Consider the following 16,716-nt stretch of genomic DNA (forward strand, 5'->3'; position numbering starts at 1 on the left):
GTGACTGCCTGGACTGATGAAGCACAATACACTGAGTGACTACACTGGACTGGTCTGCACAACACAGCACCACTTTACAGCTACACTGGCTATATGGACTGGACTGAGCAGCACAACACTTGTCACCCCACTTTCCCACCCGAATAAACAGAGACTGAGCACACTGAATAGTACACGTCCTCTCACTCTCCGAGACTGGAGTGAAAATGGCTGCGACATGCAGCTACTTATATGGAATCCAAATCCCGCGAGAATCCGACAGTGGGATGATGACGTTTTGCCGAGTTCGGGTTTCCGAGTCAAGAGGGAAGATCCAAGCCTGGCACGGATCCGGACTTGGAAGCCAAAGTTCGGGGGGGTTCGGTTCTCTGAACCCGCTCATCTCTAATATAGTGGGGTGAATGAGCTCCTATATTCTCTTCATCCCATTGTTCCAGTGTCACTCCAAATACTAGGAGAAAAAGATTTAACATCCTTTTCTTCTAGTACAAAAATTTGTGTTGTTTTTTGGGTTATAACATTTGGTACTGTATGGCTAACATAATCCTAAATAGTCCAACCTGTTCTTTTACAAAGTATATAGTTAACTTTTAGATTTGCTTGTTGCATTATTATAGCACTATGAATGATAAGCACTCCATATTAAATGTCAGACATATTTTGTATGTCTGAGGCAGACTTCTTAGGTCAGTATAATTCAATTTCAGATACCTAGATTGGCTTTAGCAAGAATTATAACAATATTTTATCCTTTTGAAGGTATGTTATTACTAGAGAGCATACCTGTTTGTGGTAAATACAAATATGCTGATATATTTTTGTAGGTATATGTGTTGTTTAGGTTTGCTTCTATTATTATATTTACAATAGCTTTAGGTGATGATGCCAAGGAAATGCCTGTGGAAACAACAGTGTTAAACAACACCACTCTCCTATCTAATGAAGAAGATGGCTTTATTTTGGAGCCTCTAGATGTTTCAGGTATTATTACACAATTAGCAGGTGACACTTGTTGCAGTAAATCATGTGTTGATAGTTCCAAAAATGTTGTAGTCACTTATTAACAAATGGTTTTGTTTAGTGCAACAATTTCTGTTAGATATAATAAACTGACAATATATAGTAATTGATATTGGAAGAGTTTCTCTGCACAAGTACAAGGAATCATAACAGGTCATATTATTATGACCCCCTCCTACTTTTGGCGTTGGCAGCACTGACTTGGTTGGTATATAAGGTGTGTGATAGGCCGTCTGCACACATATCACTCGTTGCTGTCATGGGTAAAAGGGAAGATGTATCTGAGTTGCAAAAGGGATCATTATCGGCTTTCGGGCCAAGGGTGGCAGTATTTCTAAAAACAGTACTGTTTGTGGACTGTTCGTGTGCTGCTGTGGTGAAGGTATAACGTGACTGGACAAATGGCACTATTGCAAATAACCGTCATGGAAACTGCGGAGCTCCACGTGCCATTGATGTGAAAGCGAACGTCTGCTACACAGGTGCGTGAGGGCCGACCGATGCGCTGTTGAGGAGTAGCTCACCATAAAAATGAACATGGGGGCAACCAGACGTGTGTCTGAAATGACCGTTCAGCCCATCTAGTGACTGTCCATGCTGCACGCGATGTTTACTCTGGCTATTAGCTAGTGGTCATAAAAATATGACTCAACTGTGTGTATAGCCAGAATAAAGAGTCATACAGAAAGAGAAAGAAATATAAATGAGACCCAATCTACTTACTTTTGTAGAAACAGTAAATGTCTGGAGGTGCTCTCATAGAGTTTTGATAAATACAGTATATCAGCAGAACATGGAAAATACACTTTTTGTGGGCATTTCTTATCAATAGTTAAAAAAACAAAACAAGTTTATTATAATTAATTTAAAATGAAGCATAAAACACAATAAAATCCCAAATGAAACATGATACGCAGAAGGTCACTCTGCAGAATATCTTAGGGAAAAACAGTACACAACATGATTCTTACTGTAGCTTGCAATTATCTGAGTAGGCATAGGTAAGCCTGGGGAGCTTGTTACCTCTATAAACTGGCTGGCAATGATATTCAGTGCCCAGGCACTGTCCGCAATACCCCCGCCAGGATAAATATATAAAATTAAGCGGGACAAAGCGCGCCATGTTGGGGGCGGGGCTTCTTCCTCACTGCTCACTGGCGCCATTTTCCTCCTCAGTGAAGTCGCTGGTCCTTCCTCACCCGCAGCAAGTACCAGGGGGCTCAAAACAGAAGGGGGGGGCATATTTATTTATTATAAGTAAAGCGCAGCAGCTCTGGGACATTTATTAGTGTGGTCAGACTTGCTTATTTGGCGCTGGGGTGTGAGCTGGCTATTTCCCTTTGTGTTCCCTCACAGGCTTGGTGTGTGTGCTGTCTCGGTAGTCGACATGTCGGAGGCAGATTATTTCTCTTCGGGGGATAATTTATCAGGGACACCGAATGTTTTGGGGTGGCCCTGTTGGCACCGCCGCTTGCAGATTGGTTAACTACATTGAATGCCTTGCATGCTAGTGTCACGTCATTAAATAAAAAATTAGATCAATCTGAATCTCAATCCCAGGTGTGGAAAAGATCAGTGGAGGACGCTTTATTACAAATGCAAGACCCTGCGGGGTCACACATGCGTAGTTTTGACCAGTTAGTTGACACGGGTACCGACACGGACTCGGAGGCCGATGTCGATTATGCTGATTCTAGGTTGGACCCTAAATTGGCTAAGAGTATTCAGTATATGATTGTTCCAGTCAAAGATATCTTAAATATTAATGAGGACCCTATTACACCTGAAACCAGGGTCCTTATTTACAAGGACAAGAAGCACTCGGTTACCTTTCCTCCTTGTTTCGAACTGAACGCTCTCTTTGATAGCATTAGGAACAGCCCTGATAAAAAATTTCTGATTCCTAAAAGGATCAGGGTGGCATACCCCTTTCCCGAGTCTAATAGGGATACGTGGGAAAATCCCCCCACAGTAGACAAAGCCCTGGCGCGTTTGTCAAAACAGGTAGCCCTCCCTGCAGCCCAATCGACGGCCCTTAAGGAGCCGGCGGACCGTAAGCAGGAGGCTACCCTAAAGGCTATTTTCGCTACTACAGGGACGCTGCTCAGGCCTCTTATTGCGTCTGCGTGGGTCAGTAGTGTTATTGAAAAGTGGGCAGACACTTTGTCTTCTGATTGGGATACTCTGGATAGAGATAACATCCAGGTAACGCTTGGTTATATCAGAGATGCAGCTGCATACTTGAAAGAGGCTGCAAGGGATGCTGGCCTGCTAGGTGCTAAGGCGAATGCTATGTCCGTTGCGGCTAGGCGAGCGCTCTGGACTCACCAGTGGAATGCTGATGCTGATTCCAAGAGAAATATGGAGTCTCTTCCTTTTAAGGGAGGTGAACTTTTCAGTGACGGTCTTACTGATTTAGTATCAGCAGCTACCGCGGGTAAATCTACCTTGTTACCTTCTGTTCCTACGCAACAGAAGAAACCGCCACATTATCAAATGCAGTCCTTTCGGCCCAACAAGTATAGAAGAGGCCGAGGAAACTTCTTCCTGGCTACCAGAGGTAGAGGAAGAGGCAAGAGGGTACCCGCATCCTCGGGTTCCCAGGAGCAGAAGTCCTCCCCGGCTTCTGCCAAATCCTCCGCATGACGCCAGGTCTCCCTTACAGGGGCCCGCACCGGTGGGGGCACGCCTAAGGCTTTTCAGTCAGGTCTGGGTTCGCTCGGGTCTAGACCCTTGGGTATTGAGTATTGTGTCCCAAGGGTACAAACTGGAGTTTCAAGACGTCCCCCCTCACTGTTTTTTCAGATCAGCCTTACCAGCTTCGCTTCCGGACAGGTGAGGTGCAGTACAAAATCAGGTTGTGGTCCCGGTACCCCTGGCACAGCAGGGGCAGGGGTTTTATTCAAGCCTGTTTGTGGTGCCGAAGCCGGATGGCTCGGTAAGGCCAATCCTCAACCTGAAATCTCTCAATTTCTTCCTTGTGAAATTCAAATTCAAGATGGAGTCTCTCAGAGCGGTGATCTCCAGTCTGGAGGAGGGGGAATTCATGGTCTCATTGGACATCAAGGACGCCTACCTTCATGTCCCCATTTATCCTCCTCATCAAAGTTTCCTGAGGTTTGCTATCCAGGATACGCACTACCAGTTTCAGACGTTGCCGTTTGGCCTATCCACGGCTCCGAGGATTTTCACCAAAGTAATGGTGGAAATGATGCGCAAGCAAGGGGTTACAATTATCCCGTACTTGGACGATCTCCTGATAAAGGCGAGGACCAAGGACAAATTGTTGCAGGACATTGCACTATCCCTGTCAATTCTACAACAGCACGGCTGGCTCCTGAACTTGCCGAAATCACAGGGAATCCCGACAACCCGGTTGGAGTTTTTGGGCATGATACTGGACACGGTCCAACAGAGAGTGTTCCTCCCCATGGAGAAAGCTCAGGAAATTCAGAGTCTGGTAAAACTCTTGCTAAAACCGAAAACGGTCTCCATTCATCAATGCATTCAATTGCTGGGAAAAATGGTGGCGGCATACGAGGCCCTCCAGTTTGGGAGGTTCCATGCCAGAGTGTTCCAGTGGGACCTGTTGGACAAATGGTCCAGATCCCACCTTCATATGCACCGGAGGATAATTCTATCTCCCAACACCAGAGTCTCACTTCTGTAGTGGCTCCACAGCTCTCACCTCATTGCGGGACGCCGGTTCGGGATCCAGGACTGGATCCTGGTAACCACGGATGCAAGTCTCCGAGGTTGGGTGGCAGTCACTCTGGGGGTGAGCTCCTAAGGAAGATGATCAAGTCCGGAAACACATCTTCACATAAACGTTCTGGGACTGAGAGCCATTTACAACGGCCTCCTACAAGCGGAACATCTTCTTCGGAACCTGCCGGTTCCAATCCAATCGGACAATGTCAAGGCAGTGGCTTATATCAAACACCAAGGCGGCACGAGAAGCAGAGCAGCAGTGGCAGAAGCCACGAAAATTCTTTGTTGGGCGGAAAAACATACAAGCACTCTGTCGGCAATATTCATTCCGGGAGTGGACAACTGGGAAGCAGACTTCCTCAGCAGAGACGACCTTCATCCAGGAGAGTGGAGCCTCCATCAGGAGGTCTTCGCACTGATAACAGTTCGATGGGGGGTTCCCCATATAGATATGATGGTGTCTCGCCTCAACAGAAAACTTCTGAGGTATTGTTCCAGGTCCAGCGACCCTCAGGCGGAGGCAGTGGATGCGCTGACAACACCCTGGGTGTTTCCGTCGGTGTACATTTTCCCTCCGCTTCCTCTCATCCCAAAGGTGTTGAGACTTCTAAAAAGAACAAACATTCCAGCACTCCTTGTAGCCCCAGATTGGCCAAGGAGAACATGGTACCCGGATCTTCAGACGTTACTAGTCGACGATCCCTGGCCTCTTCCTCTTCGCGAGGACCTGCTGCGGCAGGGGCCGTTCGTCCACCAAGACTTACAGCGGCTACGTTTGACGGCATGGCGGTTGAACGCCAGATTTTAGCCCGGAAGGGTATTCCCAGTGAAGTCATACCTACTCTTATTCTTGCCAGGAAGGGTGTGACGTCAAAGCACTATCACTGTATTTGGAGGAAATATATTTCCTGGTGCGAGTCCAAGAGAGCTCCAGTGGAGAAATTTGACCTTGGACGTTTTCTCCATTTTCTACAGAATGGAGTGGATGCGGGCCTTAAATTAGGCTCCATTAAAGTGCAGATTTCTGCCTTGTCCATTTTCTTTCAGAAACAATTGGCCTCACTTCCTGAAGTGCAGACCTTTGTGAAGGGGTGTTGCACATCCAACCTCCTTTTGTGCCCCCTGTGGCACCTTGGGACCTTAACGTCGTATTATCGTTCCTTCAGTCACATTGGTTTGAACCTTTGCGTAAAGTGGAGTTAAAATTCCTCACTTGGAAAGTTGTCATTTTGTTGGCGTTGGCATCCGCAAGGCGGGTGTCAGAGTTGGCGGCCTTGTCTCACATGAGCCCTTATTTAATTTTCCATGAAGATAGAGCAGAGTTGCGAACTCGGCAACAATTTCTGCCAAAGGTGGTTTCCTCTTTTCATATCAACCAACCTATTGTGGTGCCAGTGGCTACTAGCGCTTTGGCTGAGAATAAGTCTCTGGATGCGGTCAGAGCTTTAAAGATTTATGTAGCCAGGACGGCTCCATTGAGGAAAACAGAGTCTCTGTTTACTTTGTATGCTCCCAATAAGATTGGGGTTCCTGCTTCCAAGCAGACCATTGCCCACTGGATATGTCAGACGATTCAGCAGGCTCATTCAACGGCAGGCTTGCCGTTGCCGAAATCAGTTAAGGCCCATTCCACTAGGAAGGTGGTTTCGTCCTGGGCGGCTGCCCGGGGTGTCTCGGCATTGCAACTTTGCCGTGCTGCTACTTGGTTCGGGGTCGAACACGTTTTCTAAATTCTACAAGTTTGATACCTTGGCCGATGAAGACCTTAAATTTGGTCAATCGGTGCTGCAGATTCATCCGCACACTCCCGCCAGCTATTGAGCGTTGGTATAAACTCCATGGTCTTTTGAGAGTGCCCAACATCCTCTACAGACTCATAGAAAAGGATTTGCCGGTAGGTATTTAAAATCCTATTATCTATGCATGACATTAATAATAGACCTCAGCGGTAAATATAATGCTTGCATTTCATCCACAGCAAAAGTATAAATATATGCACTCCTAATTGCAAAAATCAGTAAAATAAAGGGCAAGTAGGAAAAGATTGAAAGGTCAAACATACAGATATTAATGTGTGTAGCCAACATAAGGCTGGGGTGTTGTAATAGAGGACATAGGAATTGTGGATAAGGAGATTTATGGTAAGACTTACCATTGTTAAATCTCTGCGAGGTACACTGGATTCCACAGGGAATAACATCGGGGTGTAGAGTTGGATCTTGATCCAAGGCACCAACAGGCTAAAGCTTTGACTGTTCCCAGGATGCTCTGCACCACCTCCTCTATATCCCCGCCTCCAGGCACTGGAGCTCAGTTTTGATAACCAGTCCAATGCAGTAGCAGGTAAAAGAGGCGACAGTAGTTAGCAGCCACAGATAACCACATTCTCACGACAGGAGAAGGTACCAGCGGCTAATGCTATACAAACCCAAAGAAGCTATGTGCGTCAGGGTGGGCGCCCTGTGGAATCCCATGTACCTCGCAGAAAGTGATTTAACAATGGTAAGTCTTACCATAAATCTCCTTTTCTGCAGCGGGGTACACTGGTATTCCACAGGGAATAACATCAGGGATGTTCTAAAGCAGTTCCTCATGAGCGGGGATGCACTGTAGCGGGCACAAGAACCCAGCGTCCAAAGGAAGCATCCTGGTAGGTGGAAGTTTACGGACCTTCAACATAGTTTGAATGACCACCTCAGAAAATCCTTCGACCCTCAGAATGGAAGCTTCAAGAGCCATGCCGTCAAAGACAGTCGGGCCAGATCCTTGTAGACAAAAGGGCCCTGAACGTGGAGGTCTGGGGGTTCCGGAAGTAGAAGAGGACGCTCTATCGAGAGACCCTGCAGGTCTGAGAACCAATGCTGTCTGGGCCACGCTGGAGTGATTAGAAGTAGTATTCCTTCTTGCTTGAACTTTCTTATTACCCTGGGCAGGAGTGACACTGGCAGAAACACGTACGGCAGCCGAAAGTTCCATGGAATTGCCAGTGCGTCCATGAAAGCTGTTTGAGGATCCCTTGTCCTCGCTCCGAAGACCGGAACCTTGTGATTGTGTTGAGACGCCATCAGGTCTACATCTGGTAGGCCCCACTTGTCCACTGGGAGTTGAAAGACTTCTTGATGAAGACTCCGCTCTCCGGCGTGTATGTCCTGACAATTGAGGAAGTCCACTTCCCAGTTGAGGACCCCCGGAATGAACACTGCCGATATGGCTGGCAGATGGCGTTCTGCCCAGTGAAGAATCTTTGACACTTCCATCATTGCCATGTGGCTTTGAGTGCCACCTTGATGATTTATGTACACCACCGTGGTGGCATTGTCCGACTGTTCTTGAACAGGCAAGCTTCAGAGCATTGAACACTACCCGCAACTCCAGAATATTTATCGGGAGGTGGGATTCCTCCCTGGTCCACCGACCCTGAAGAGAGTGTTGCTCCAACACCGCACCCCAACCCCACAGACTGGCATCTGTCGTTAGGAGGATCCAGTTGGAGATCCAGAAGGGACAACCCCTGCTCAATTGTTGGTCCTGTAGCCACCAGTTCAGTGACAGGCAAACCTCCGGAGTCAAGGAGATCATTTGAGATCTGATCCGGTGAGGCAAGCCGTCCCACTTGGAAAGGATTAACCTCTGCAGAGGGCGTGAATGAAATTGAGCATACTCCACCATGTCGAAAGCAGACACCATGAGGCCTAGTACTTGCATCGCCGAATGTATGGACACTCTTGGGCGAGAGGAAGCATCTTATCCTGTCCTGAAGTTTCAGGACTTTCTCCGGAGACGAGAACAACCGTTGGTTGTGAGTATCCAGTAACGCCCCCAGGTGCACCATGCTCTGAGCATGGACCAGGGAGGATTTCTTCCAGTTGATGAGCCACCCGTGGCCTTGCAGGAATTGGACTGTCAGTTCCAGATGATGGAGGAGAACCACTGGAGAGTTTGCCGGTCACCAGGATCCTGATACCCTGACGGGGAGAAGAGCCGTCATGACTGCCATGACCTTGGTGAAGATTTGCGGAGCTGTGGTCTGTCCAAAAGGCAAGGCCTGGAACTGATAATGTAGGTTGCCATTAGCAAACCGCAGATATTGCTGATGCAACATGGCAATAGGTATATGTAGGTAAGCATTCTGTATGTCCAGGGATACCATATAGTCCTTGGGCTCCAAGGCCAGAACAATAGAGCGAAGAGTTTCCATACGGAATTTGGATACCTTCACAAATTTATTCAAAGACTTGAGGTTGAGAATGGGCCGATAGGATCCATTCGGTTTCGGAACTAGGAACAGCGTTGAATAGTACCCCCTGCCTCTCTGAGCCAGAGGCACCGGCACTATCACTCCTGTGTCCAGGAGAGATTGTACCACCAAATGTAGAGTTTTTGCTTTCAACGGATCCAAAGGGATAGTTGTGGAGCAAAACTTACGAGGGGGACGTTTCTTGAAAGAGATGGCGTATCTGTGAGTGACGACTTCTCTCACTCAGGCATCTGAAGTCGTCTGTAACCATACCTGAGCGAACCGCAGAAGTCGGCCTCCCACCCTGGGGTCCCCCAGGGAGAGGCCCGCACCATCATGCAGCAGGCTTGTCTGGTTTGGAAGCAGGTTGAGGGGCAGCCCAGGAACATTTAGGTTTGGGCTAAGAGGTTTTGGAAGTGTGAGCCTATTTCAGGTATGCCTGACCCTTTGCTTTACTTGGAGGTTGAAAAGAACGAAAGTTGGTACTTTGGTACTTTTAGCCTTCGGAGCCGAAGGATTAGTACTCGGCAGACATGCAGTTTTAGCAGACGCTAAATCAGCAACAATCTTGTTCAGATATTCCTCAAAAAGGATGTTTTCCTTAAAAGGGATCACCTCCAAGGTCTTTTTAGAGTCCAGATCCACAGACCAGGACCGCAATCACAGAATCCTGCGATCCAAAATGGACATAGTAGACGCTTTGGCTGCCAGCCACCAAAACGCTGACAGGGAGTGAGGGAGAGAGAGAGATGCAGCTCCGGGGCTGGAACATCTGCTGTAGATGGCGGCTGGGGGAGGGGCTACAGGTCAGAGCCTTATCTCCTCTGCTGGACTTCACCACCGACAGTGGTGGAACTAGCGAGCGGTGGGCCCAGGTGCGACAAAATGCTTTGGGCCCCCCTTCCAAGTCCACCCCCTCACCCCTGGAGAGGATCTGGTGAGGGGGACCTGCTCAGGGCTAGGGAAATGGATACCTAGCAACAGTGCCATAACTAGACATTTTAGTGCTGTTAGCAAGAAACGGCATCGGAGCCCCCCCCCCCCCCTCTATGTAAAACAGGGGCAGTGCGCGCCTATGGCGCGCGCAAATAATTTAGGGGCATGGCTTCATGGGAAAGGGGTGTGGCCACAAAATAATACCAATTCATATAATGGTGCACAGTAGTCTCCATTATTCAAATTATGCCGCACAGTAGCACCACTACACCAGGTAGAGCCCCTTATACACATTACGGCAGACAGATTCCCCTTTTTACACATTATGGCAGACACAGTCCCCTTTTTACACATTACGGCAGACAGCGTCCACTTTTTACACATTACGGCAGACAGCGTCCCCTTTTTACACATTACGGCAGACAACGTCCCCTTTTTACACATTACGGCAGACAACATCCCTTTTTTATACATTACGGCAGACAGCGTACCCTTTTTACACATTACAGCAGACAGAGTCCCCTTTTCTCTGACGTCCTAAGTGGATGCTGGGACTCCGTAAGGACCATGGGGAACAGCGGCTCCGCAGGAGACTGGGCACAACCAAAGAAAGCTTTAGGACTACCTGGTGTGCACTGGCTCCTCCCACCGTGACCCCCCTCCAGACCTCAGTTAGAATCTTGTGCCCGGCTGAGCTGGATGCACACTAGGGGCTCTCCTGAGCTCCTAGAAAGAAAGTATATTTTAGTTTTTTTATTTTACAGTGAGATCTGCTGGCAACAGACTCACTGCAGCGAGGGACTAAGGGGAGAAGAAGCGAACCTACCTAACTGGTGGTAGCTTGGGCTTCTTAGGCTACTGGACACCATTAGCTCCAGAGGGATCGACCACAGGACCCGACCTCGATGTTCGGTCCCGGAGCCGCGCCGCCGGCCCCCTGACAGAGCCAGAAGCAAGAAGTGTTCCGGAAAATCGGCAGCAGAAGACTTCTGTCTTCAACAAGGTAGCGCACAGCACTGCAGCTGTGCGCCATTGCTCCTCATGCACACCTCACACTCCGGTCACTGATGGGTGCAGGGCGCTGGGGGGGGGCGCCCTGAGGGCAATATAATACACCTTGGCTGGCAAATCATCACAATATATAGTCCCAGGGCTATATATGTGATAAATTACCCCTGCCAGAATCCATGAAAAAAGCGGGAGAAAAATCCGCCGAAAAAGGGGCGGGGCTATCTCCCTCAGCACACTGGCGCCATTTTTTCTTCACAGTGCAGCTGGAAGACAGCTCCCCAGGCTCTCCCCTGTAGTTTTCAGGCTCAAAGGGTTAAAAAGAGAGGGGGGGCACTAAATTTAGGCGCAATATGTGTATACAAGCAGCTATTGGGGGAAAAATCACTCAGTTATAGTGTTAATCCCTGCATTATATAGCGCTCTGGTGTGTGCTGGCATACTCTCTCTCCCCAAAGGACTTTGTGGGGTCCTGTCCTCAGTCAGAGCATTCCCTGTGTGTGTGCGGTGTGTCGGTACAGCTGTGTCGACATGTTGGATGAGGAAGGTTACGTGGAGACGAAGCAGAGGCCGATAAATGGGATGTCGCCCCCTGTGGGGCCGACACCAGAGTGGATGGATAGGTGGAAGGTATTAACCGACAATGTCAACTCCTTACATAAAAGGCTGGATGGCGTAACAGCTGTGGGACAGCCGGCTTCTCAGCCCGCGCCTGCCCTGGCGTCTCAAAGGCCATCAGGGGCTCAAAAAAAAAAACGCCCGTTACCTCAGATGGCAGACACAGATGTCGGCACGGAGTCTGACTCCAGTGTCGACGAGGTTGAGACATATACACAATCCACTAGGAACATCCGTTGCATGATCTCGGCAATGAAAAATGTGTTACACATTTCTGACATGAACCCAAGTACCACATAAAAGGGGTTTTATGTTTGGGGAGAAAAAGCAGCCAGTGTTTTGTTCCCCCATCAGATGAGTGAATGAAGTGTGTAAAGAGTGTGGGTTCCCCCGGTAAGAAAATGGTAATTTCTAAAAAGTTACTGCTGGCGTATCCTTTCCCGCCAGAGGATAGGTCACGTTGGGAGATATCCCCTAGGGTGGATAAGGCGCTCACACGTTTGTCAAAAAAGGTGGCACTGCCGTCTTGGGATACGGCCACTTTGAAGGAGCCTGCTGATAAAAAGCAGGAGACTATCCTGAAGTCTGTATATACACACTCAGGTACTATACTGAGACCTGCATTTGCCTCAGCATAAATAGTGCTGCTGCAGCGTGGTCTGATACCCTGTCAGATAATATTAATACCCTAGACAGGGATAATATTTTGCTAACATAGAGCATATTGAAGACGTCGTCTTATATATGAAGGATGCACAGAGGGATATTTGCCGGCTGGCATCCAGAATTAATGCAATGTCCATTCTGCCAGGAGGGTATTAGAGACCCGGCAGTGGACAGGTGATGCTGCCTTTAAAAGGCACATGGAGATTCTGCCTTATAAGGGTGAGGAATTGTTTGGGGATGGTCTCTGGGACCTCGTATCCACAGCAACAGCTGGGAAGAAATTTTTTTACCTCAGGTTTCCTCACAGCCTAAGAAAGCACCGTATTTTCAGGTACAGTCCTTTCGGCTTCAGAAAAGCAAGCGGGTCAAAGGCGCTTCCTTTCTGCACAGAGACAAGGGAAGAAGGAAAAAGCTGCACCAGACAGCCAGTTCCCAGGATCAAAAATCTTCCCCCGCTTCCTCTGAGTCCACCGCATGACGCTGGGGCTCCACAGGTGGAGACAGGTGCGGTGGGGGCGCGTCTCGGGAACTTCAGGGACCAGTGGGCTTGCCCACAGGTGGATCCCTAGGTTCTGCAAGTAGTATCACAGGGATACAGGCTGAAGTTCGAGGCGACTCCCCCTCACCGTTACCTCACATCAGCCTTGCCTGCTGCCCTCGGAGAAAGGGAGGTAGTACTGGCGGCAATTCACAAGCTGTACTTCCAGCAGGTGAAATCAAGGTACCCCTCCTTCAACAAGGCCGGGGTTACTATTCCAAAATGTTGTGGTACCGAAACCAGACGGTTCGGTGAGACCCATTCTAAAATTGAAATCCTTGAACGAAGGTACAAGTTCAAAATGGAATCGTTTAGGGCGATTATTGCAAGCCTGGAGAATTTCATGGTATCACTGGACATCAAGGATGCTTACCTGCATGTCCCTATTTACCCTCTTCACCAGGAGTACCTCAAAATTGTGGTACAGGATGGTCATTACCAATTCCAGACGTTGCCGTTGGTCTGTCCCCGGCACCGAGGGTATTTACCAAGGTAATGGCCGAAATAATTATCCCGTGCTTGGACGATCTCCTTATAAAGGCGAGGTCCAGGGAGCAGTTGTTCGTCGGAGTAGCACTATCTCGGGAAGTGCTACAACAGCACGGCTGGATTCTGAATATTCCAAAGTCGCAGCTGGTTCCTACGACGCGTCTACTGTTCCTGGGTATGGTTCTGGACACAGAACAGGATAAAAAGGGTTTCTCCCGGAGGAGAAGTCCTAGGAGTTGTCGTCTCTAGACAGAGACCTCCTAATACAAATACAGGTGTCGGTGCATCAATGCACGCGAGCCCTGGGAAAGATGGTAGCTTCTTACGAAGAAATTCCATTCGCCAGGTCCCATGCAAGGATCTTCCAGTGGGATCTGTTGGACAAGTGGTCCGGGTCGCATCTTCAGATGCATCGGCGGATAACCCTGTCTCCAAGGGCCAGGGTGTCGCTGTTGTGGTGGCTGCAGAGTGCTCATCTTCTAGGGGGCCGCAGATTCGGCATACAGGACTGGGTCCTGGTGACCACGGATGCCAGCCTTCGAGGCTGGGGGGCAGTCACACAGGGAAGAAACTTCCAAGGACTATGGAAAAGTCAGGAGACTTCCCTACACATAAATTCTGGAACTAAGGGCCATTTACAATGCCCTAAGTCAGGCTAGACCCCTGCTTCAACACCGGCCGGTGCTGATCTAGTCAGACAACATCACGGCGGTCGCTCATGTAAACCGACAGGGCGGCACAAGAAGCAGGATGGCAATGGCAGAAGCCACAAGGATTTTCCGATGGGCGGAAAATCATGTGTTAGCACTGTCAGCAGTGTTCATTCCCGGAGTGGACAACTGGGAAGCAGACTTTCTCAGCAGACACGACCTCCACCCGGGAGAGTGGGGACTTCATCCAGAAGTCTTCCAAATGATTGTACACCGTTGGGAAAGGCCACAGGTGGACATGATGGCGTCCCGCCTCAACAAAAAGCTACAAAGATATTGCGCCAGGTCAAGGGACCCTCAGGCGATAGCTGTGGACGCTCTGGTAACACCGTGGGTGTACCAGTCGGTGTATGTGTTCCCTTCTCTGCCTCTCTTACCCAGGGTAATGAGAATAATAAGAAGGAGAGGAGTAAGAACTATACTCATTGTTCCGGATTGGCCAAGAAGAGCTTGGTACCCAGAACTCCAAGAAATGATCTTAGAGGACCCATGGCCTCTGCCGCTCAGACAGGACCTGCTGCAGCAGGGGGCCTGTCTGTTCCAAGACGTACCGCGGCTGCGTTTGACGGCATGGCGGTTGAACGCCGGATCCTGAAGGAAAAGGGCATTCCGGCGGAAGTTATCCCTACGCTAATTAAAGCTAGGAAAGAAGTGAACGCAAACCATTATCACCGCATATGGCGGAAATATGTTGCGTGCTGTGAGGCCAGGAAGGCCCCAAAGGAGGAATTTCAGCTGGGTTGATTTCTGCACTTCCTACAGTCAGGGTGACTATTAGCCTAAAATTGGATTCTATTAAGGTCCAGATTTCGGCTGTATCGATTTTCTTCCAAAATAGAACTGGCTTCACTGCCTGAAGTTCAGACTTTTGTTAAGGGAGTGCTGCATAGTCAGCCCCCGTTTGTGCCTCCAGTGGCACCGTGGGATCTCAACGTGGTGTTGGATTTCCTGAAGTCGCATTGGGTTGAGCCACTTAAATCCGTGGAGCTACGATACCTCACGTGGAAAGTGGTCATGCTGTTGGCCTTGGCGTCGGCCAGGCGTGTATCAGAATTGGCGGCTTTGTCATGCAAAAGCCCTTATCTGTTTTTTTTTTTTATATGGATAAGGCGGAATTGAGGACTCGTTCCCAATTCCTTCCTAAGGTGGTATCAGTTTTTCATGTGAACCAACCTATTGTGGTGCCTGCGGCTACTTGGGACTTGGAGGATTCCAAGTTACTGGATGTAGTCAGGGCCCTGAAAAGTATATGTTTCCAGGACGGCTGGAGTCAGGAAAACTGACTCGCTATTTATCCTGTATGCACCCAACAAGCTGGGTGCTCCTGCTTCTAAGCAGACTATTGCTCGCTGGATCTGTAGCACGATTCAACTTGCACATTCTGCGGCTGGACTGCCGCACCCTAAATCTGAACAAGCCCATTCCACGAGGAAAGTGGGCTCTTCTTGGGCGGCTGCCCGAGGGGTCTCGGCTTTACAAATTTGCCGAGCTGTTACTTGGTCGGGTTCAAACATTTGCAAGTGTCTACAAGTTTGATACCCTGGCTGAGGAGGACCTAGAGTTTGCTCATTCGGTGCTGCAGAATCATCCGCACTCTCCCGCCCGTTTGGGAGCTTTGGTATAATCCCCATGGTCCTTACGGTGTCCCAGCATCCACTTAGGACGTCAGAGAAAATAAGATTTTACTCACCGGTAAATCTATTTCTCGTAGTCCGTAGTGGATGCTGGGCGCCCATCCCAAGTGCGGATTGTCTGCAATACTTGTTTATAGTTATTGCCTAACTAAAGGGTTATTGTTGAGCCATCTGTTGAGAGGCTCAGTTATATTTCATACTGTCAACTGGGTATAGTATCACTAATTATACGGTGTGATTGGTGTGGCTGGTATGAGTCTTACCCGGGATTCAAAATCCTTCCTTATTGTGTCAGCTCTTCCGGGCACAGTATCCTAACTGAGGTCTGGAGGGGGGTCATGGTGGGAGGAGCCAGTGCACACCAGGTAGTCCTAAAGCTTTCTTTGGTTGTGCCCAGTCTCCTGTGGAGCCGCCGTTTCCCAATGGTCCTTACGGAGTCCCAGCATCCACTACGGACTACGAGAAATAGATTTACCGGTGAGTAAAATCTTATTTTTTACACACTGCAGCAGACAGTCCCCCTTTTACACAATATAGGGGCATGGCTTCATGGGGAAGGGGTGTGGCCACAAAATAATACCAATTCATATAATGGTGCACAGTAGTCTCCATTATTCAAATTATGCCGCACAGTAGCACCACTACACCAGGTAGAGCCCCTTATACACATTACGGCAGACAGATTCCCCTTTTTACACATTATGGCAGACACAGTCCCCTTTTTACACATTACGGCAGACAGCGTCCACTTTTTACACATTACGGCAGACAGCGTCCCCTTTTTACACATTACGGCAGACAGAGTCCCCTTCTTTACACATTACGGCAGACAGCGTCCCCTTTTTACACATTACGGCAGACAGCGTCCCCTTTTTACACATAACGGCAGACAGCGTCCCCTTTTTACACATAACGGCAGACAGAGTCCCCTTCTTTACACATTACGGCAGACAGCGTCCCCTTTTTACACATTACGGCAGACAGCGTCCCCTTTTTACACACAACGGCAGACAGCGTCCCCTTTTTACACATAACGGCAGACAGAGTCCCCTTCTTTACAGGTTACGGCAGAAAGTGTCCCCTTTTTACACATTACGGCAGACAGCAGCCCCTTTTTACACATTAAGACAGACAGAATAGATAGATAGA

At 48.8% G+C, this 16,716-nt stretch overlaps 1 protein-coding gene across 5 annotated transcripts in view; it reads left to right on the plus strand.

Annotated features, from left to right (window-relative positions):
• Nucleotides 1-16,716, plus strand: part of RAD21L1 (RAD21 cohesin complex component like 1) — a 619,411-nt gene that overhangs the window by 447,987 nt on the left and 154,708 nt on the right. For all 5 annotated transcript variants that reach the window (XM_063959128.1, XM_063959127.1, XM_063959130.1 and 2 more), the window contains one exon: nucleotides 871-981. In XM_063959128.1, coding sequence (XP_063815198.1) covers nucleotides 871-981 — 111 coding nt within the window. The remainder of the gene's footprint in view (nucleotides 1-870; nucleotides 982-16,716) is intronic.

This window comes from Pseudophryne corroboree, chromosome 3 (assembly GCF_028390025.1).
Source record: "Pseudophryne corroboree isolate aPseCor3 chromosome 3, aPseCor3.hap2, whole genome shotgun sequence".
NCBI lineage: Eukaryota > Metazoa > Chordata > Amphibia > Anura > Myobatrachidae > Pseudophryne > Pseudophryne corroboree.